Source organism: Mastomys coucha, unplaced genomic scaffold (assembly GCF_008632895.1).
Source record: "Mastomys coucha isolate ucsf_1 unplaced genomic scaffold, UCSF_Mcou_1 pScaffold5, whole genome shotgun sequence".
Taxonomy (NCBI): Eukaryota; Metazoa; Chordata; class Mammalia; order Rodentia; family Muridae; genus Mastomys; species Mastomys coucha.
In genome coordinates this window covers 46,123,907-46,148,290 of record NW_022196911.1, presented here as the reverse complement: position 1 = coordinate 46,148,290, position 24,384 = coordinate 46,123,907, and the positions used below count along the sequence as shown (strand labels likewise).

Here is a 24,384-nt window from a genome sequence, read left to right as displayed (position 1 = left end):
AAAAAAAAAAAAAAAAAAAAAAAAAGTGTTGCGAGATTTGAGTGACACCTAGAGCTAGAGAATTTGGGGAATAGTCAATGGACTGGGTGACTCTTCTTCAGTGTCTCTTTTTATTGCTATGACAAAATGTCTGATGGAAGCAGCTTAAGGAATGGTTTATTCTGGCTCGGGTTTGAGGGGACACATTCTACCATAGAGAAATGCAATGGTGATGGCTTTATGAGGCAGCTGGTCACATTACAGCCACAGTCAGTAAGCAGAGAGAAGGAGGTGGATACTGGTCATCAGCTTACCTGGGATGGTGGCACCCACATTCAGGGCAGGTATCCCTTCAGTTAAAGGTTTCTGGAAACATACTTGTAGACATGCACAGAGGTATGTGTCTAAGTTGAGTCTAAATCCATAAAAGTTGAATGTGAAGATGGATCATGAGAGCATCACAGCCCAACACCATTGCATCATGGTACCTCACCACAATAGCATCATCAGAGCACCACAACATGAAAGCACCACAGCACCACAGCACCACAGCACCACAGCATCACAGCACCACAGCATCACAGCATCACAGCACCACAGCACCACAGCACCACAGCACCACAGCACCACAGCATTACACCACAGCATCACAGCACCGCAGCATCACAGCATCACAGCATCACAGCACCACAGCATCACAGCACCACAGCACTACAGCACCGCAGCATCACAGCATCACAACATCACACCACAGCACCACAGCACCACAGCACCACAGCATCACAACATCACACCACAGCATCACAGCACCACAGCACCACAGCACTACAGCATTGCAGCATTTGGATAAGGGTTTCCAATCCTCCAGCTCTTTGGGGATTGGGACATACCTTCCTAGCTTACAGGGGATTTGCTCTTAGATGCCATTGTAACAGACGTTATCATGACATCTTACATCTTGTGGTGTACTTGCGAGAAGTTTCATGGTCTTCTGACCAGTGCCTAGACATCTTTTTATAAAAGTATCTCCTGCTGTTGTGGGTAGAGAGTTAGGAAAAGCTGTGTACATAATGTATGTTTGGAATCTGGTACTGGCTGATATTGATCAAGTGAAATATGCCCAGGCTTTCATGATGAACTTTCTGTCTGACAGCATGAAGCATCTTCTCCAGAAGTAAACTGGCACTGTGCCCAGCCTTGAACATAGTCTAAAAGCACTGCCTTTCTATCCACTGGCTTAGAATTGCTGGAAGGGGCTCTGTCTGTGGTGTGACTTCGTAACCTTCACTCAGCTTTAGTGGGTGAGGAACATGGGGATAGGAGGAGAAATGAGGCAAAATCTTTCAATTCTTCTGTCTGCGTCTCTTTAACCCATGGGACTTAATGGTGCATCCCAATATCAACTTAACGCAGTAGATTATCACAAGGGTTCCCCATTCCTGACTGGATGGTCTCACTACACCTCTTCCAAAAGATTTTTCTCTGTTTGGTATGGTAGGTAATGCAGCTTCTGAAAACTACTTGCCATTAGCCAGAAAAGGATTCTTTCAGTTACGGACTGGATCCTTGGACAGAATGAACATGGTGGTGGAGGGAGGAAATATTACTTGCACAGTTGCACTTTCTCCTTCCTGGCCCCCATGAATCACTAAGCCATAGTTTCTCTCCCAGTGCTGGAGAAGTAACTGAGGCTTCCACATCCTAATCCATAGGCAGTGTCACGGGCCGGATCAGCCTTGGAGATCCCTCAATGAGCGGGAGAAATAGAGTTCTGGCACAAGTGGGCAAAAATTCAGCGATTGACAGACAGACACAACACAAGGAAGTGCAGGATCTGAGTGCATATATTCTCAAAACTAGGCATTAGACCTTCATGGTCATTACAAAAGAAAAAGAAAAGTCAGGTGGCGATGGGTCTAAAGCAGAAGCCTCTCCTCTGGACTGGCGCTGCACCTCCAGGCTCAGAGCACTCGAGCAGAGCAGGGCCAGGCCGGGGTTCTGGGGGTGGGGGTGCGGACCACAGGAGGGTAGAGGCTGGAATGCCTCGCAGCACACACAACTCTCTCTCACACATTAGGCTTTTCTAGTCATACTGAACACAAAAGTAAGTTAAATAAACAGTCAGGGCAATTTGACAGAAACCAGGCAGGCAGGCAGCAGCCATATCAAAGTCAGTAAGATTCCAACAGCCAGGTGAGAATGATTTCTTCAGAAGAGCAGTGGTCCCGCTGAGCCATCTCTCGCCAGCCACAAACTAACCCTCTGGGCCTGTTGGAGGTAAGCACCAGGAGGTCCCAATCTTGCAGCTCTTGGAAATGGCTTTGGCTGTAACTATAAACATTAGTGACAGATTCTCAATTTGCAGGGGAAGCTCACTAGCTTCCCTCTAATATGTAGTCTGCCGTGAGCGCGCGCGCGCGCGCGCGCGCGCGTGTGTGTGTGTGTGTGTGTGACTGCTTCGAGAATTCTAATTTTACTTAGTTGACAGTAAACTAATGCCTGATCTCTTTCTCTTACTTTGGAGACAGTCTATCTGATTTAAGTAGCTTCCCTGTGAAATTCCAAGCTAACAACAGCTTGGCACGGAATTAGGATGCTGGAACACTGTAGGGGCCAGGAAACAGCGTTTAATTTAGCTTGGCTATTTACAAATCATTTCTCGGGGCACCTTTATGCCTGAACAATAAAGAAGGCACGCAAAACTCTCCATTGACTATCGCAAAGAGCAATCTGGAACACATCTGAGTTAGGGGGCGCCAACGAATTCCAAGAGGCTAGCTTCTCTAAAGCTGTACCTCATCTCTGTGGGCTACTGTCACTGCAGACTCAACTGGAGTGGGCGTGGCAAGGCAGAAAGAGATATTGGTCCTGCCAAGAGCTTTTAAAACCTCAGAGCCCACACCCAATGACATACCTCCTCAAACAAGGTCATACCTCCTCTGTCTTGAACAGTTCCACTCCCTGGTGAATAAGCATTCAAACATAAGCCTTGGGAAGCCATTTTTATCCGAATCACCACAGGATACCCATTCCATTTGGAATTTTTCTATATGGAAAAACTGTTCCTATTCATCTCTTCGCTTATTCAAATACTTATTTTAATCAGTATGGACTTAAATTTTATATCAGATTTTAAGTCATAATGCAATACAAGTTGTATATCTTTGGCCAAAAATGCCTGGGATCAAAAGTATTTCAGGTTTCAGTTTCTCTCATATTTCAGAATATGTTTGTCTATATAATAAAACAACTTAGAATTAAACATAGATGTAAAATGGATTTGTGTGTTTTATATGTAACTTATACATATAACATAAAAGTAACTTCATACAACATTTTAGTGCTCTCAAGTTTTGATTGCCTGGTAAGGTCAGTTCTGGAATTTTCTACCTGTGGTATCATGTTGGTACTTGTCAATATGAGATTTGGGAATTATGTTAGAGTTTTGATTTTCTTGCCAGGGTGTACACATTGTAATACCATATTTACTTGTTGATTAATGGTTCTGGCTTTGACTGTTTGGAATTCATTGGGATTGATTTTGTGGGCATCTCCCCACAGCCCATTCCTTCCTTCCCTCCCCTGACTTATACTTCAAGATGCCACGGATCTAAGGTAAGTCATCCCCTGTCTCCCCAAGATCACAAACCAGAAATGTTGGATCAGAAATACAGTGTAACTTTGAACTTTGGTGCAAACACTAGATGGCATGTTTGAATCTGAGTGGGGTTGGAGCAGGATCAGTAGCCCCATGCTGGAGACTAAACCTATAACCTCTAGAACACTTGGCAAATTTCTGAGGTGAGCTATATTCCCTGATGTGCTGGCTTGAATGAGCAATGCCCCCCAACAAGCTCTCATATTTAAACACCTGGTCCCCAGTTAGTGGCACTATTTCGCAAAGTTATGGACCCCTTTAGGTGGGGTAGAGCCTTGCTGGAGGAAGTATGTCATTGGGTGTGGGTCTTGAGGCTTTCTAACCTGCCCACACTCCCTGTTCGCCTTCTGTGTCCGTTGTAAGGATGATATGCCATCTCTGTGAGTCTTTCTCTGCATATAACCCTTCCGGATCTTTTCTCTTCTAAGTCATTTTTGGTCAGGACATTTCATCATAGCAACAGAAAATTCATGAATATACCAGCCAAGGGTGGTCTGTTGAAAGTGGCCCCAGCAGGGTTCTGAGATTCACCATAATAGTGTCTGGGAGTTTGCATCCCCAGCCTGCACCAAGAAGAGCTCCCTGGGACATCGACAGACAGCTATGGGCCTAGCTGTGGCATGCACACTTGGAGAGACCGAGGGAAGTGATTCGTGGGGCTCTGAATGTCCTGACCCAGGCCAGTTCCTGGTCTCTGGTTTATCCAGATACATGGGTGTCTGGAGAACTGTACAGAGGGAAGGACAGTCATCTATTTCAACAACGACTGAGGTCAAACATTTCTCCTGTTGCCATTGGTTTACAAATAGTTGCCCCCAAAGGCTTATTAGTACTAGACAGAGATTGTCCATATAGGGCTCTCAGCATCTAGGCTGAGGGAAAGGGGGCTCTTGGACCAGACCTGAAGTCTACTAACTCAAGTCCTAGAAAAAAATTGCCAGGGTCCTTTGTGGAGGTCTTGTGAACGCCTACTTCTTTTTAAAGCTTTTGTTGCTTTTTAAATTAGTGAATATTACCTATTAAGAATGATGAGTTTCAATATGATTTTTCACAAATGTGCATAATATATTTCAATTACATACACTCTTTTACTCCTTCTGAGCATAACATTCTTTATGACAAATCATGACTTACCTAAGAAAGGGGAGGTGGAGTGATTCTTTTCCCCTTTTGACTTATTACCCTTTGATGAACCCACTGACTGTTCTCATCCTCTTCTTTATTTTAATATGGTAGACCCATGTGTGGCACAGAACACTTGTGGAGGTCAGGGGCCATCTTTTGGACATCAGTTCTCTCTGTCCATCGTGTGATCCTGGGATCCGCCCAAGTGGTCAGGTTATACAGCAAGCTATCTCATCAGCCCCTTATTCTCCTGGTTGCATGTGTTCCTATGTCCCTAAGATGCTATCATAATATGGCACACCTCTGCTTTAAGAGAATCTCTGCTTCCAGCAGAGACTTGAAGGCACAGCGTGAATTGCATCTGAGACCCAGATGCTGTCTGAAGCCTCTACTGCCCATTCCTGTCTAGTACCTGTGCTCAGTAGGGAACACCAGGAGAGTCAGGTTGTGTGTGTATGTGTATCTGAGAGAGCTTATAAAGAATGACATCCTGAGCTGTGATAGAGATTAAGACACAGGCAGGGGCACCTGAGCAGCAATTTACTCTGACCTGTTGCAGCTTGGATCCTGGAACCCTGACACGGGGTGATGAAGCAGTGAAGAAAAAGCAGACACATGTAAGGGAAAGCTGGGATCGAGTAAAGGTGTGTTCACTCTGATGAAGGGCACCTACTACCACCATACCCCAGAACCTCAGTGTGTTTATTACTCAAGTACATAGGAGCAGTGGTTAGCTAATCTCCATAAGCAGTCTCTGTAGGTGAGCAGTCTCAGTCTGTTAACATGCTGGAGGAGAAAGCTATAGTTGATAATCTTTGAGCACGCTGGTCACTCACACTTAAATTCTCAAGGAAAGCTTTTCATCCCTATTGAGCCTTACCTGCCTCTGCATGGAGTCCTCTACATGGCCATGTCTATGCTAACAAAACACATTTACTTAGGGTTTCCTCCACTCCCTACAGCAATGAAGAAACCCTGATAATAGAGATGATCATTCTATAATTAATAGCCCATAGTTGTTAAGACCCAGGAAATCTAGTCTTTCTATTTAAGTCACCAGGATAACTGAGGCCCCTGGGACCTGAAACTCTGACGAGGGTCATCTGTAAGTCCTCTGAAGTCTCTGGTTCACTGTGAGAGACTTGCCTTAAATGATTGTTGGGCCCTTCACCAGATAAATAATTTCAAATATTTCCAAACTTCAAATTTTCTTGACTATAAAGTGAATACTTTAAAAACCACCCCTCTAAAGACATGACACATTGTTGCTTTGGGGATAGTAACCTCTTGCCAATTGCAGATTTAAAAGGGTGACTGTGATCATGTAACCCTAATTCCAGGAATAGCCACAGTGACCTGTAGACCTATATACATTGGTTTCTCTGTAAAGATGAACAAAGCATGATGTCTAGGGGTCCCCTCAGTTCTAAAATTTTCAAATACTAAGATCGAAGAATTATCTTCCTCAGAGCTCCTTTAATGTCACGATTCCTCAGGCTGTAGATAAAGGGATTGACCATGGGTGTTACCACTGTGAAGATGACGGTGGCTACTGTGTCCTGTACTGTGTATGTAGACGAAGGGTGCATATAGATGCCCAGGATAGCCCCATAGAAGAGGGAGACCACAGTGAGGTGAGATCCACATGTAGACAGGGCTTTCCTTATTCCATGGGCAGATTTTAACTTCAGAACCTTAGAGAAGATGTAGGCATAGGAAACAATAATGCATGTGAATGGAGTCAGAAATACCAGCCCACCAATGGTGAAGACCATCAGGTCATTGATGAAGGTGTCAGAACAAGAGAGCTTCAGGATAGGGTAGGGGTCACAGAAGAAGTGGTGCACTGCATTGTGGGAACAGAAGGTGAGTCGAACCATGAGGAGAGTATGCAAGAGAGCATGCAGGTTTGTGATAACCCATGATATGGCCACCAGGAGGACACACAGTCTGGGCCTCATCATCATGGTGTAGTGGAGTGGGTGACAGATGGCCACATAGCGGTCGTAGGCCATCACACTCAGAAGGAAGCCATCCATGTTGCTGAATGTGATGAAGAAATAGATCTGAATCATACACCCCGTGTAAGAGATTGTCTTGTTTCCCAACATGTGGTTCACCAGAGCCTTGGGGACAATGACAGATGGAGCACTAATGTCAACACTGGAGAGGTTGGCCAAGAAGAAGTACATGGGTGTGTGGAGATGAGGGTCACAGCTGATGGCTAGAATGATGAGAAAGTTCCCAGAAATGGTGACCAAGTACATCCATAAGAACATCCCAAACACAACCTCTTCTTTCTCTGACTGTCCAGTGAGTCCCAGGAGGATGAATTCTGTGACCATTGTCTGATTGTCCCCATCCATGTCTGAGAAGAACACTTTGGTCATGCAGTCAGATCATTTGCTAATATTTGAGCAAAAACGTAAGATTTAAAACAGTTTAGTGATAGGTTGAGGATGAACTAAAACTGAATTGTCTCTTTTGTAATTTTAAACAAAATCCTGGTTAGTTTAAACATGTTTCATTTGTAAGTTTTGTAAATACTCCTACTGGCTTGTTCCAAACTTGGTCGCTTTTTTTCACAGTATCAAACTTAGTCTAATGATTGAAGTAATATAATTCACTTTATGGCTAAAGAAACCTATTGGAGCTGTCATGTAATTAATCACTTACATATTAGAAAGGAGAATTCAAAATTATCTGGTGATTTTTCTTTTACCATACACACACACACACACACACACACACACACACACACACATATACACACATACAAGTTACATCCATAAGAACATCCCAAACACAACCTCTTCTTTCTCTGACTGTCCAGTGAGTCCCAGGGGGATGAATTCTGTGACCATTGTCTGATTGTCCCCACACAAGTGTGTGTGTGTATATATGTGTGTGTGTGTGTGTGTGTGTGTGTGTGTGTGTGTGTGTGTGCAAGCTGTATGTTTTTGAAGCAAGATGTCTTAGTTAGGGTTACTATTGCTGCAATGAAACACCATGACCAAAAAGCAAGTTGAGGAGGAAAGAGTTTATTCAGCTTACACTTCCAGATCACAGTCCAGCATTGAAAAGAAGTCAGAACAGGAACTCCAACAAAGCTAGAACCTGGAGGCAGGAGCTGATGGAGAGGCCATGGAGGGATGATGCTATTGGCTTGCTGTCCATGGCTTTCTCAGCATGCTTTCTTATAGAACCCAGGACCACCAGACCAGGGATGGCACCACACATAGTTCAGTGGGCCTTCTGCCATTGATCACTAACTGAGAAAATGCTCAGGATTGCCCCATAAATGAAATGTCTCATGGAGGCATTTCCTCAACTGAAGCTCCTTCCTCTCTGATGACTCTAGCTTGTGTCAAGTTGACATACAAAACCAGCTAGTACACATGGTATTGCTATGGTACCCAGGTACCATGGACTCAAGCAAACTGCTACTCCTCCAGTCCTAGGGCACTCAGCACTGGGGACTGCAGGTTGAAGTACCCATCTGGCAATCACTCTGCTGTTTCACAAACCTGCCATTTGTTGACAGTTTAACCACATGGCAAACAGTTTCTTAAATGCTGTCCTACAAATATACAGTTGTATTTGTAGCTATGTTGTTTTCTTAGAATTTTGGACGTCCCTGGGCTTTGATAGGTCTGTCTGGTAGTTTTAAATCCTCAGCATTTTATCCGCCATGAAGCCGTTGTCACCCTAACTCACAGCTGTTGGTCCCCTGATCTAGCTCCACACAAGCTCCTCCAGCTTCCTGCATCCCAAGAAGAAGAGCAGATACAATTGAATGAATTACTTTTAAGGATTTATTTTATTTATTTATTGCGTATGTCTCTGTGTGCATATGTGCAGCTATGTGTATTGCCTATGGAGCCAAAAAAGGGTATTGGATGCCCTGAAACTGTACCTACAGGTTGTCTTGAGCCACATAACATGGACGCTAGAAACTGGACTTGGGTCCTCTATAAGAGCAGTGCAGACTCTTAACCACTGAGCTATCTCTCCAACCCTTGGTCTGTTTTTCTCTGGAAGAAAGAGCACTATTGATTGGCAAAGAAAAAATCTATGCAGTGCATTTTAAAGATACTCCCAACAGGAGAAATGTCCAGAGACAAGAGGTCAGGTAAAATATATCTACAGCATCTGCTAGAAAATTCTTGTTTCAGCAGGAAATGAGAAGTAGTTTCCCTTAGAAACCAAAGGATTTGAAAAGAGAAAAAGAAACAGCCGCGGAGGAAAGCATACAGAGAGCCCTTGTGGGGTTGGCTGAAGATGTACATGTCATGGAGACAGTGAGGTGACAGCCACTGTGAGAGAAATTGGTGAAAAGAAGAATACAGTGCAGAGATATGAGCTCGTCTGACCTGTGCTAACATCTAGAACCGTGGTAGATAGCTAGAAGTGCCAATAGGTCACAGGTAAAGGGAGGGGATCATGGAAGTTGAGAGATGAAGGGTCAGAGGAGGTTGTGGGATAAGCCATGAAGCAGGAAGGGGGTGTGCTGGCTGCTACTTATACTATTCTGGTCTTCATGGTAGATGGCTTTCCTGGGAGAGAGAGTAGGATGGCAAGAGTGGTCTGTTCATTGTGTTGGAATCATAAATTTTATGGTTTAAAGCTACACCATGATTCCTCCTGCTGTGACTGGAGAGTTAACATGCTCCTTATAAATCTTATTCAGTTCCCTAAAGGTTTCTGAGAGATCACAAGAGTGAGAAAGAATGCACATACAAACACATGAGAGAGAGGGAGAGAGAGGGAGAGAGAGGGAGGAGAGAGAGAGAAAAGGAGAGAGAGTGCACATACAAACACATGAGAGAGAGGGAGAGAGAGAGAAGGAGAGAGAGGGAGGAGAGAGCGAGAAAAGGAGAGAGAGTGAACATACAAACACATGAGAGAGAGAGGGAGAGAGAGTGCAATACAAACATGTGGGAAAGAGGGAGAGGGAGGGAGAGAGTGTACATACAAACACAAGAGAACAAGAGAGAGAGAGAGACAGAGAGAGAGAGAGACAGAGAGAGAGAGAGGGAGAGAGAGAGAGAGAGAGAGAGAGAGAGACTCTACATGTACATTTAGTTGATTTAACGTTAATCTTTTAGGAGTCACAGGATGTATGACTGTGTTTGAGATGCCTGATATGTCTGCATCACTGGGTGCTGGTGACCCTGAATCTCCAAATGCAGGATGTTACTCCCTGGACTAGAGTCAACCAGTATCCCTCTATGGGACTGAGAATGGCATCTATGTAGCTTTAGTCAGAAGCACATTCCTTGTGTGACCACATGTCACAATGGATGGACATAAGAAAAGAAATACTACAGCAGAGGTTTGGAGCATCTTACCCAGAGACTATCTTTTAGTGTCTTTGTCTCTCTGGGTCTCTTTCTCGATCTCTCACTCTCCCTCCATCTCACTCCCACTCATCTCCCTCTTCTTCCCCTTTCTCCCCCCTCTCTCCCTTGCACTTCTTTCTCTTCTTTCTTCTCTTCCTCTTCCTCCCCTCCACCTCTTGGTTGTGTATGTCTGGCCAAGCTTCTCAGTAAACTGTGGTCTCTGTTTCTCACCCTGCTAAACCTAACTTGCCCTCTTCCTTTTCCTGTGAGAACTTTTATCTTGGGAAGAGTCTGCCCTGTTCTTGGTGGGCAGCACATCTTGACAGAACAAGGTCTGAGTGTTGACCAAGAAACTTTCCCTCTGATCCTGGACCTGGTTTACCTCATACATTCTTTGAGTTGTGTCTCGGTGACCCTGTCTGCTTCTGAGATGGGAGTGCCCACTTACCTACCCAGATTGGCTCACATGCTGCTGTCTGTGTTTTCCATGGCTTTCACACAATCCCCATCTCTGTGGATTCCATACTTGATGCTAGGTTTGGGCCAATTCATTTGTGGGACATTCACTGCTGGAGAACATCTAGGAAGAGATGCATGGCTCTCTATGGTCAAGCTTTGGTGAGTAAATAAATAGACTCAGCATCCCTGGAGATTAGGGTTGCCATGACAATGACTAACACACTGGGGCACCCCTAGGGCTCATTCCTTGGCGGTCCCCACTAGGGACCAGCACTAAGTGCTAACTGTTTGAGTTCTGTCTGAACACTGAAAATATTGTCCTGAACTCATTTCTTGTGAAACACTGGTACAGACATACATGGCCACCTTGCCTCTCTTTCCTTTGCTGTTCTTTGACAAGTCAGTGAGAGGAGGGGCATAGAAAAGGATGCACTGTCATGATGATGAAGTAGCTTATATTCCAAAGTCAGTTGTCAACTCTGAGATGGGAATTGTAGTCCACAAAAAACAGAAACTGAAAATCCTCAGAGATACCATTTTTGCTGGTTTTAATTTTCATTTTTTTATGCATATGTGGGTTTGCCTTTGCATGTCTATATACCACCTGTGAAGTGATGGAGGAGCCAAGAGTGTTACCATTTGTTAAGTAAGCACCACGTGGGTGCTAGGAGTTCATTCTGGGTCCTCTGGAAGAGCAACAAGTGCTCTTAACCCATCAGCCTCCTCTCCAGCTTCAACTTTTACTCTATTTATACTTCTACTGGGATACTAGAGTATTTCTCAAGAAATAGTCACTTGTCAAGCCCCAAGCAAACAGTGTTGATGACTCCACTGTCACCAGATAATTTTGTTGATTTATCATCCACTAATGTGAGCCTGTTGATTTCACTCTTTTTATTTTACTAATCCTTGCTGTGCTGAGGATTGAAGCCAGGACTTCACTCATGCCAGGCAAGGTGCTCTGTCCTCCAGCCTTATTTTGTCCTTCCTCCCTCTCCTCCTTCCTTCCTGTGTATATGTAGGTGTGGGGGTGCACATATGCAGATCAGACGACGACTTACAGGAGCTGGTTCTCTCCTTCCTTCATGTAAGTTCTGGGGATCCGGTGAACCCAGGTTTTCAGCTTGGCAGTTTTTTCCCTTCCCCCTTATACAAATACATAAGGCAATTGTTTTAAGTTGTTGGAGCAAGGCCAGGTATGGTTACAAAAAAATACCTGCCTCCCCTAAATTTTAAGAGTTCTTCAGGTAGCAGGATACATTTTACATGTAGATTCTATTTTTAAGTTCATATGCCATCCTTGATTTTTTTTCCTTTGACAGTTTCATACATGTAAATACTGAGTGTGGGGCATTTTCACACCGCAGATGCTCTCACCTGCCCCTCCTCCCACCTCACCTTTGCCACCCTTCTTCCTAACAATGTCCTTCCTACAAGCTGCCCTTCCCCCTCCCCCTCCCCCTCCCCCCAACTGTTTGACTACAGATGCACGTGAGAACTTTGGTGTGGGAGGATATTTTTGAAATGCATCTCTGCTTATCAAAAATAATTTAATTTGTTTATATTTAATAGGATCACTATCCAAGAAGGATTCAACTCTGACAGTAAGTTGTTTTTTTCCATGCCTTATCCTTTGTTTCTCAATTTTCTTATTGTCAAACTTTTGTTATTCAGTTGGTTCTTTTTTGTATCATTCTACTTTGATTCTCTCTTTCCTTTTTCTGTGTATTTCAAGTTGTTTTCTTGACTATTACTTTGAAAGCCGTAACTAACATCTTAATCTTTAAACAATCTTGCTAACTTAAGAGTCAATATCTTGGGTTCAAATGAGTTCATATATGTTGCTGTCTCTCCGCTTTTATCAAGGTAACATATTACACCTTTATATATTGTATGACAGCTAATATCAATTTATAATTATTATTTTTATGTATTGGCTTTCTGAAAGGGAACATTGTTGATCTAAGTACAATAATCATTGGCCTGTGTGCTTACCACCATCAATGCCTAAGCACACTTTCGTTTTAGCCTAAAGGTTTCCTTTTACTATATATTGTTCAAATTTACTGAAAATGCCCTCCTTGGCATCTGCTAATCTAGAAGCATCTTAATTTTTTCTTCATTCTGGAAGGATAGTTGTTTCCATAAACAATTCTATGGTTTTATTTTCATTTAGCTTGTTTGTTTTCTTATTTATTTACTTTTGTATTTTAAAGATTGTGTCTTGCTAAGTAGCTGGGAGTGATCTGGAGCTCCTTATGTAGTCTAGCCTGGATTAAACTTCATAACACGCCTGTCCTGACCTGGTATAGGGAATACAGGCATCCATCACCAGGTCTGTCAGCCTACTAATATGCTGTCCACTACATCCAGTCTCCATGGTATCTGATGAGAAACTATGGCCGGTGTCTACTGAGGATCACTTACTTTTTACCCGGAGTCACTTCTCCCGTTTCAGTTTTTCTCTGATTTTTTTTTTTTTAATCTTTGCTGACAATTGTGAGCAAAAGGCCCTGGAGATAACTGCTTCACCGTTCTGCATCTTTATGTGTTTCTGAACTTTCTATTCTAATCTGCAGAACATTTAGACTACTCAAAGATTTGATTATAAAAACCTTTAAATGTGTGTTTATACCTAAATGGAGATAAATGTACATTTTGTGTATTACTTTAATCCTATAGCTATGCATAAATTTGTGTTTATATTTAATTTTTGCTCATTTGTATTTAAAGAAAGCACATCTGTATGGTGAAAAAAAGGCCTATTTCAAAACAAGGGACAATTAAACCCCAAATCTTTTGGATTTTCCTTTTGTCTATACTAATTTCTGTCTTTCCTTGTCTTTCAAATTCTTAATTGTTTTGAGGAATCTTGGGCAGACAATTTTGTTCAATATTATTCTACACGGGGTTTGCTAACTTCATAATTATAGTATCACTATGGCTTTGGAGGAGGGTCACCTCTGTGGGATTTTATTTCCCCACACCTTCATGCCACAGCAGGGATATAAGATATCAGAGTGATTTATCATTGATGATGTCAAACTTTATTGCTTGGCAAGGAGAGCATTTTATCATTTCCCCTTCAGTAATCTGTTTTTTTGGCTGCAAGTCACCCCATCCAGCTGCCTTTCAAGGGGGAGGAGGGGACTGAGCTCCACACCCTACTAGATGGGACAGGGGTATGGCACTGACACTACCAGGACATCTGCTGGAAGACCCCGTTTCCTCTCCCCTGTTCACTTGTTGACTCCATTGTTTGCTTTCAACCAGAATGGACTTACTCATATCTATTTCCTATTTTGAGTCACAATGACACCGAGACTCCCTCTCCCAATGTGTTTGGGAACAGAAATGTTGGGTGTTTCAAATTCCTCAAATCTTGAAATATTTGCATATACATAATGAGATGCCATGGGACTGGGATCCCAGTCCAAACATGAGACTGTACTTGTTTTGTGGGTCCCCTATATATGTATATGCAGCCTGAGGTAATTTTATACAGTGATTTCAGTGTGCCTGTTTCAGGGGGCATGAGGTCACCTGAAGGATTTCTGTATCATGTTGGCATTCAAAAAGTTTCAGGTTTGGGAGAAATGTTAAAATTTCAGGTTATGACTAGGCATTCTCGGCCCACCACACTGTCTGTTGTCTGTTAGCCGTGGGGAGCACCTTCAGTGTGGCTGCTGTGTCTTTTTGGCATGCCTTATTCCTCTTTTCTTTTCTGTGCTCTTTTTTTCTTCACCCCTTATCCCTGTCTCCTTCCCCCTTTCTGGAAATCACTCCCTTTCTACAGAACAAGATGCCTCAAAATTTTATCAGCCACTTTCCCCCCACTGCCTGTGGGACACACACACACACACACACACACACACACACACACACAAAACTTAAGGCAGACACTGGGCAGATGTTTGAAAACAGGTTCAGATGTATATATGAGGACTCAGTCTAGAAAGCCAGGTTCATCAGGACTCAGGGCTCAGGAAGTAGACAAAGCCAACTTCCAAGTCCCATGTGGCAAGAGGGCAATGCCCAGAACAGAGTCATCTACTGAACATCTGTTGACTTCACGTGAAAGAAGAAGAAAGCTTTGCCCTTGTTCTGAAGTACAAGGAATCAAACTACCACAGAACAATAATTTCTAGAAGGTTATAATAGCCAGCCCAGGGCAGGGAGGCTTCTGCTTGTGACAGTCATAGGGCTGGTAGGCTTAGAGCCTTGGTGCACATGTGGAAGGGAGGTGACTCCATGAGACTCCAGTGACCCTGATGTGGCACAGTCACAGGTCCCTCTGGGAGAGCAGTGTCTGGGGAACTGTGCAGGGCTGAGAGATGACCGTTTATTTCAACATTCACTGAGCTGATACCAAACTTTTTTAAAAAGTTGTTTAATTGGCACACCAAGAATTGACTCCCCAAAGGCTAATTAGTAGTAAGTAGAAATTACATGTGGAAAGGAGAGAATGCAGAGTCTCCCAGGAGTCTAGGCCTAGAGAAGAAAGGCTCTGAGCCAGGCCTGGTCTCTGTTAACTCAGGTCCTAGGAGGTAAGTCACCAGACAATGTGCCTGCCACTAGGGAGCAAGATGCAACTTTGGTACAAGGTCTGCCTCTGAGAGAAGAGAGCACCAGGGATTCCACGTGGGGCCTTGCTCTTCTTACTCATGAGTTCCTCACAGACAGACAACTAGGTCCAGGATGAGTCTGCCTATCCCTCTGGAGGAATCTCTCCCTTCTTTCTGTATCTCTCTGTGCAGGGAGCTGGAGAGAAATAATTCAGGAAGACAGAGAGATCAACAGAAGTGGGTGTTCCATCAAAGAAGAATGAAAACCAAGATGTGTGTGTAGAAGTAATCAGCCTGCAATGGGCACACCAATACAGCTAGCCAGTGAATAATGAGTTTCTAAGATAATTTATAAGGGGCACATGTGGATAGAGAATGGCTTCCCCTTTGTCTCTGGATCCTTTAATAACTTCATTGACTTTCATCTTAATCCATTATCTTCCTCCTCATTCAACTTAAAAATATTTCTTTTATCTTTTGAAATTATAATATAATTACATCATTTCCCCTTCCCTTTCCTCCCTCCAAACTCTCCAATAGAAACCATTTTGCTCTCTTTCAATTCATGGCTTCTTTTTTTTTTTCATTAATTTTTGTTACATGCATATACATTCATGTATCCACACACATAAATGCACACACAGTAGTGCTCTATCTATCTATCTATCTATCTATCTATCTATCTATCTATTTATCTATAAACCCTAAATATATATTTTATGTATGTATATATAATACACACACACACACACACACACACACACATACACGCTTTCAGGGCTGACCATTTGGTACTGGATAAGCAAGTGGATGCTCTTCCCAGAGCAAGACAATTTCTTCTACTCTTAGCATCCCTTAGTTGCCTGTAGTTCTTTGAATAGGGTTGAGGTCTCCTGGGCTTTCCCCACTCTGGTTTAGTAAGTCTGCTGTTGTTGACCTTATGAATCTTACTGTTTAGGCAACTGTGTATGTGAAACTTTATGGGTGTAGCTTCTGACTTTCCCAGGAGACACAATCTCACAGAAAATTCCCTGATCCTCTGTCTTGTAAACCAACGTCTCTCTTTACCCAATGTTTCCTGAGCCTTGGGCACAGAAGTTGTTTTGTAGGTGTATCCGTTTCAGCTGGGCTCGACTACTGTGCATTTTGTTTGGATGTGGCTTTCTGTGCTGATCTCCTCTGTTGTAAGGAGGAGTGACCTTAATACCACAGTATCCTTAGGATGCAATGGTGGCATGCTAGCCTTGGTAGTAACCAGCAGCTTTCTAAGTTGGACTCAGGATCTGCTCACAAAGAGGAAAATCATGCCTGGTATTGAAACCTAACCAACTAACCCACAGCTAGTGAGCTCATGATTCTTAGAGGAAAATCTACAACCAACCTTACTAAACCTACATAATTCTTAACTACACTCTTAATATTTGTCTTTACATCACCAGATAAGTCCCATTCACATCCAGCTTTTGAAGCTCAAATACCAGTAGTACTAGTTATTCAACACCCCGAGGCAGGAGGATTGTTGCATGCAAGAGTTTTAACCTAACATAAAAAACACAAGAAGACTCAACCCTAGAAACAGCCAAAGAAAATCCTGGGCTCTGCACACAGCCCTTTCAGTTGCTGTTTCTCTGGGTCCAAAATTCAATGAAACACCTTACCTTCCACAGTGGCGTTGCAGGGCTTGAGTTCCCTAGATTCTAATTGTTAGGGCTCTACATTTTGTTGTCTGTTATTTTTCAATTTTCCATTGACTCAGATAGAAAAGTCCAACTCTCCCAAAAGCTTTGCCTGAGCCTGAAGTCCTGTTATATAAAGTTATGAACAGCAATGATGTTCTGTAGGCCTTTAATGTAGGCACTCTTTAATATTTGCTTTCCTTTAGTTAAGTTAATGTCTTAGGGTTACTATTGCTGTGATGAAACACCATGACCAAAGAAACTTGGGGAGGAAAGGGTTTATTCAGCTTACACTTCCACAACACTGTTTATCATTGAAGGAAGCCTGGACAGGAACTCAAACAGGGCTTAATCCTGGAGGCAGGAGCTGATGCAGAAGCCATGGAAGGACTACTTACTGGCTTGCTCCCATGATTTGCTCAGCCTGCTTTCCTATAGGACCCAGAACCAGCTCAGGGATGGCACCACCCACCATGTCCAATCAATACTAAGAAAATACAGATGCCCTATACTCAGGAGTGTATGGGCAGCACAATTTGGACTCCATGGGTTATTAAAACAAACAAAACTGAAGATATGAAGTGGGGGGGGAGTGGGGAAGAAGCAATAGATACTGGAAGGGTTAGGGTAGGAGTAGCGGGTGTATATGGTCAAAATACATTGTATGGAACTCTCAGAGAATAAAAATATCTTTTAAAAAAGAGAAAAAAATGCCTTATAGCTGGATAATATGGAGGCATTTTGTCAGTTAAGGTTTCTTCCTTTCAGTTGACTCTAGTTTGTGTTAAGTTTACATAAAACTAGCCAGCACATCCAGGTTCTTGGGAACTGAACTGTTTTTGATGCTTTGATTGGCAGCTGTCAGACCCTGCCCTTCTGCACAAGTATCTTGAACAAGAGCTGTCCATCAAACAGTTACAATTTATTAATTTAATTAGTTAGATAGATAGATAGATAGGTAGATAGATAGATAGATAGATAGATAGATAGATAGATAGATAGATAGATAGATAGATAGATAGATAGATGGTTAGTTGGTTAGTTAGTTAGTTGAAGACAGAACCTCATGTATCCCAGACTAGCCTCAAAATTGCTATGTAGCTGAGACTGGCTGCTGAAGTCAGAACTTCTTGGGAGACCATGCTTTAGTCATGACTATCCCAGACAACTGATGCTCGCTGTGGGACAGCTCTCAGTGGCCATGATAAACTTCAATGAGTTCCGGATGACCTTGCCTCAGAGATACAGCTGTTCTTGCGTTAGCCTCAGAAGAGCACATCTGCCAGAGACCAGTAACTCAGCAACAACCTCATGATTGACTGAGGAGAGACGGCACACACAGGGCCTGTATTTGGTGAAACTAGAGTCCACATATGAGAAGCTGCTGCGATTGGTAGAGTCTAGAAGCTGTGCATAAGCCTACCACAGCAATCTTGTAGCTAGAGACGTGCCACGATTTTCTGTAGACATATTTTTTTTTTTTTGCAACCTACTTTTAATAAGGGTTCAACCTCTTCTCTAGTCCACCACCCAGGAGAGGCAGTGGGAGAGAAAACTTCCTAGGATATGGAGGAATAGATCTGTTTAGCAAGAATTCTTTGGAGGCAAACTTGATCTTCTTTCTCTGCAGTTCAGTCCTGTAGCAAACACCAAATACAACTTAGCAGCTGCAGTGCAGACCCGTTCTCTAGGTAGGCAGACCCAGGCACGAGCCAGCAGCTACAGTCCAGTCCTTTCAGTAAGCAGATACCAGGCAGCTGTATTTCAATCCTGAAGAAACTGCTAGGCTCACCCACCAGCCTAAGGCAAGGCCTCAGAGGCAGCAAGCTGCCGCAGGAACCTCACGAGCAGTTCTTGGGCAAGTTTCTCTCAATGGCAGCATTACCACGAGTTGAGCTCAACAACTCCATGTAAGGCAAGCCAATACATGTATGTCTTTAACAAAGAATAGTGAGGTAGAGCAAACCAAGCCAATGCTCAGTGCTCCTCTTCCACTGTCTGTGGGGTCATATTTACACTCCTTCATCACTGGTCCTTTCACGTGTCTGCTGTATCCAAACATCCTTTCACCTGTGTCTGCTTCAGGAAAACAGTCTTTCATGGTTTTGCTTTAGCAAGACATCTTTTGTCTGTGTGCCCCAACAAAACATCATTTGACATAACTAACTTTTCAAATAACTAGAAGTTTTCGCATCAGTTTTCAGCCTCACTGTCAGACCGGAGGGCTTCTCTCGTGTACACCAGCCTCCATGCTGGGCTGTAACCCTCAATAAAAGCCTCTCCTAAATCCTACTTTTTTAGATTGTCTACTTGTAGCCCTTATCTCAGCCAGAGTGAGCTGAAGGATATGAAGGATAGAAACAGATGAAAGACTGACCTTCAAACTCCAGACACTAGCAGCACTTCTAGTGACCAAAAGGTGATCCTCAAGGTTAATAGTCTCAGAAGACTCCCATGACTGTCAGCTCTCAGCTTACTCAGCAGCTGAGAAATTCCAGAGTGGTCAGAACAGACACTATGGAGAGCAGGAAGGAGCTGTGCTATTGCCAGAAGGCCAAGAACTCTCTCAGGAGAGTAACAGCATTAGCTACCTTCCTGTTGCTGTGATAAAACACTATGACCAAGACAACTTAGAGAAGAGAGTTTATTTTGGCTGATGGTTCCTGAGGGATGAGAATCCGTCGCAACAGAGGATAGCAGCGAGCTGCAGGATGCAGAAGCTGAGAACCCATCTTCAAAGGCAAGCATGATGGAGAGAGAATGAACTAGAAAGATCACATAGCCCCCACCAGCATACTTCTTCCAGCAAGGCCACGCCTCCTAAACCCCACAAATAGCACCACCCACTGGAGACCAAGTCTTCAAATATCAGAGCCTTTAAGGGATATTCTCATCCAAACCACCACAGTAACTATCTGGTCTAGGACTCTGATTCCAACATTATTTTAACAAAGGCCATTGTATGTTGTAGTGACAAACATGGGAGGAGACATTCCTACCCACCAGAATAGAGGAGACTTAGGGGAGCTCATAGTCAGTTCCAAGAGCCACCTAGAACCTGTTGCTAACCACACTCTGAGCTCCTGGGGTACCGGGAGAAGAGTTTAGTGGGGAATCCTGAAGCCAACTCATTGTAAGGCTTTTCTACATGAAGAAGGAGTATTTTTACCTTGCCTCTGTTTCTGTGAGAGTTGAGTGATTGGACCCTGTCGATGCCTGAGGAGGAACAAATAGAACTAGTGTGTATAAAAGGATATGCAGGGAGAGAAAGGAAGCAGTGAGACTGGGATCAAGATCACTGAAGTCAGAGGCAGGACAGTCTGGAAGGAGCTAATAATGGTGATGCTAACAAGGTCACGTAAGCCAGGAGACTGGGGGAAAAAGAAGAGAGGAGCCAAAGACCATGAAGGGAGGGCCTCTGAGCTCTGACCACTGCCCTATCCCAGGAGATGGAGGGCAGATGTATCTGGACATGAGGAAAGAACCTGACAACTGACATTGTGGACACCTAGTGTTTAGTACACTCTAGAAGAGGACTGGAGCTCTGGACAACTTGGCCCATAGGCCAGAGTAAACTTGGACTCTGAAGACCTGAGATCTAATTATAATCTGTAAAATGAATTATAAATTCTTGCTAGCCCATATAAAAGACACACAGCCCAGGTATTTTAATTATAAGCTGTAAGCCTAGCTTGGGCAGGTTTTAGAACTATCATATACCTCAGCCATATGTCCCTTGCTACTTGCTGTTTATCCTGGCCACATGCTTATGGTTCTTTTATAATGGCCTCTTCCACCTTCTGTGTCCTTTCTTTCTCTACTTGTAAGCTCCAGCAAGGTAACTGAAAACCCATCTATCTCTGTCTACTGCCCAATCGCAGGCTTTAACCTTTTATTGACCAATTAAATTGGAGATCAAAGTTACATAGCATCATTTGGTGTATTTAAGGGTCTCCTCATCCCTGAGGACCTCCTCATTACAGGCCACCAGATCTTGGTGGATAGTATTTAGCATTTGAACACAGAGTAGTACCAGACCAACCCATTACAAAAAAACGTGACATCAGTTCAAGCCCCATTGCTCCCCAACACTGCTGAAACTCTAGACAGACACCTCAGCTTTGTAAGAAAGTCTCTGCTTCCTGCAGCCCATGGAAATTTGAAGGGACATCAAGAATTTTATGGGTGAGCAGAGCCACTGCCCAAAGTTTCCTGGTAGTTCCTAATACCCCCTATGAGTACATCCTCATGCAGTGCTCATGCTGAAGAACAAAATGTTAGGTGGGAAGAGAAGGCAAGAGGTGATGTTCTGAGCTATGGAATGTAGGAGAGGGACTGAGGCTGCAACAAAGGGAAATTACCAACACCACAGCCACCAGTGGCTCTGAGCATGGAGAATTCTCTAACCAACAACTTCTAGTGGTCTAGCATGGGTGAACTAAACTTTATGTGGGTAATTTACCAGATTAATCACAGACCTACTTGTTTGAAGCCATAGAGGCAGGTGACTCGATCATCTATCAAAATTCTCTGATCATGTAGCAGCTAGTGTCTTAAGGAAATGTTAAACACATCACAACTCAGAGTAATTGCAAATGTTCTTGGGGTTTTTTCTTTTTGTCTGTAAAACTGGAGTGGTTGACCAAGAAGAAGTACATGGGTGTGTGGAGATGAGGGTCACATATGATGAGGGTATAGCAACTTGGAATCATCCCTTTGAGGAGATAATGTTGGACTCTTTGAAAGAGATTATGTGGCACCATCCAACTCAAAAGCCTGATCTCAATTATTTACCATTAACCCAGACACAGTTATGCTGAGCATTGGACTTGTCTGGATCTCTGTTTATAAAAGTGAAGAAATACATGCTGTCTAGGAGTCCTCTCAGCTTTAGAAACTTCATATTCTAGGGTCTGAGAATTATCTTCCTTAAGGCTCCTTTGATGTCACAATTCCTCATGCTGTAGATGAAAGGGTTGACCATGGGTGTCACCACTGTGAAGATGATGGAGGCCACTGCGTCCTGTAGTGAGTAGGAGGAAGAAGGATGCATATAAACTCCCAGGATCGCCCCATAGAATAGGCAGACCACAGTGAGGTGAGACCCACATGTGGACAAGGCTTTCCTTATCCCATGGACAGAGGGCATCTTCAGGACCTTAGCGTAGATGTAAGCATAGGAAACAACAATGCATATAAACGGTGTCAGGAATATCAAAGGACCCTCAGTGAAGGCTGCAACATCATTGATAAAGGTGTCAGAACAAGAGAGCTTCAGGATAAGATAGGGGTCGCAGAAGAAGTGGTGCACTGCATTGTAGGAACAGAAGGTAAGTTGAATCATGAGAAGAATGTGGAATAGAGCATGCAGGTTTGTGATGGCCCATGATATGGCCACCAGGAGGACACACAATCTGGGCCTCATCATCATGGTATAGTGGAGCGGGTGACAGATGGCCACATAGCGGTCATAGGCCATCACACTTAGGAGGAAGCCATCCAGATTGCCAAATATGAACAAGAAGTACATCTGGGCCATACACTCTGTGTAAGAGATGGTCTTGCTTCCCAACACATGGTTCACCAGAGCCTTGGGGACAGTGACTGAGGAGAAGCAGATGTCAACACTGGAGAGGTTGGCCAAGAAGAAGTACATGGGTGTGTGGAGATGAGGGTCACAGCTGATGGCCAGGATGATGAGAAGGTTCCCAGAGACGGTGACCATGTACATGCCTAAGAACATTCCAAAGACAACCTCTTCCTGCTCTGACTTTCCAGAGAATCCCAGGAGGAAAAAATCTGTAGATGTCTGATTGGGACCATCCATGTCTTTGTAGGAAAAAGTGAGATCACACAGTGAAATTGTATCCACCAACACGTGGAAGAAAATACAGTTTGGGAATATTTACTTGCTGGCTAAAAATTTACTGCTAGTAAATTGCCTCATACTGTATTTTGTAACAAAAGAATGGTCCATTTTGAGAGGATTGAATTATAATGACTGTAGTTTTATTGATTCTGCTCTTGTTTGCTTAATTGTATATTATATTATATTATATTATATTATATTATTATATTATGTATGAATGCACATTTTATACAATAGTTAACTCAGTCTAGGAACTGATATAATATATTCTATAAGGAAACTAAGAAGTGGATATCCAAGTGATTTATCAAAATTTGTTGGTCAATATCAATGAGAGTTCAAAATGAGCTGATGGTCTTGTTCTCTGTGTTATACATATACACATATGGGCATATATATATACACATATACAAAAACAACCACATGTGCATCCATGAACACATACCATGCACTGACCTGAGCTGCTGGCCAGACTCCTGTGTGCTATGTCCCTCTCCTTCCATTCTGAAGATGGTTCTAAGCACATTTTCTACTGGAAATAAAGTTCTTACAGGTGGATAAAATAAAAATTCACCTACATCTCAAAAGACAATCCCAAGGCTAAGAAATCACCTGGGCAGGAGGTCAGGAGAACATCAGGACCACAATGCCCTGGAGTGAGGCAGTTCAAGCTGGGAAGGGGAGGAGAATCATCCAGAGGTGATCAAAGACCTGGGGACAGAGAAGAGAGGTGGGCAGCATCTATAACATGAAATAGCCTGACTTCAGGGACAGAACATAATATAGGAAATTGATGATATTGGTTATAAGATGTGCATATTGTAGGGACAGTGTGGCGGGGTGGTACTTCAGAGGTGAAATTAAGCAAAGTACTGAGATGTGAAATCCAAGTTAACTTTTGGGATGTTGCAATGGTCATAGAACAATGTAATAAACAAATAAACAAAGCTAGAGCATGGGCTAGAGTGATGGCTCGGTTAGTAAAGCACTTGCCATGCAAGTGTGAAGACCCTAGTTCAAATCCCCAGAGCCCATGTAAAACCTTACACCACAGTGCACATCTTTTGTCCCAGTATTCTCATGGTGAAATGAGCAACAGATTTCTATATGAGTGCTACAGCACACGTGCACCTACACTCACTAACATATGTGTACACCATACACATACTAAAGTTAAAAAGCTAGAATATGCTTCTGATGGGTCACGGGGTCAGTGGACTAGGGAGTGATGGGTAGTCCAAAAGGACAAACAAGAGAGTCCTCTGACTGGAGATGCTAATATTCTAGACTCCAGACATAGAGAGGGGCAGTGAGATGCTTGTCACAGTGGGGCGGGACCACAGCTAAAGATTGATCCTGAGAACATAAAACTGCAAATTTTGATATTTTTGTGTACTGTGTATTGAGAGACAGATGTTGAGATGCTGGGAGCAGTACTAGCATGTCATAGGCTAAGCCCTCGGGTGTACAGCTTCTGCAGAACACCAGTGCATTATTGTAGATCATGCATGGATGCCCCTTACTTAGGCTCTTAACCTCCTGCTTTTGGATTTCAATCCCACTTCTGCTTAAGCTTCCTTGTTGAGAGGAAAGGCTGCCACCAAGAGTGTCTAAAAGAGCCTCAGGGGTTTTCCTAACCTATCATTTTTTTTTTTAATTTTAGATATTTTCTTTATTTACATGTAAATTTCTCCATTCCCAGTTTCCCCTC

General features: G+C 43.3%; 2 protein-coding genes across 2 annotated transcripts; both read right to left on the bottom strand.

Annotated features, from left to right (window-relative positions):
- Positions 1-6,204: 6,204 nt before the first annotated feature.
- LOC116077901 (olfactory receptor 1361-like) lies at positions 6,205-7,128 on the bottom strand. Its single transcript, XM_031352753.1, has one exon. It carries the CDS (start codon positions 7,126-7,128, stop codon positions 6,205-6,207), a length of 924 nt encoding a protein of 307 aa, XP_031208613.1.
- Positions 7,129-21,710: 14,582 nt separating this feature from the next.
- On the bottom strand, positions 21,711-22,631 carry LOC116078008 (olfactory receptor 1361-like). The gene has a single exon (XM_031352919.1). It carries the CDS (start codon positions 22,629-22,631, stop codon positions 21,711-21,713), a length of 921 nt encoding a protein of 306 aa, XP_031208779.1.
- Positions 22,632-24,384: the final 1,753 nt, after the last annotated feature.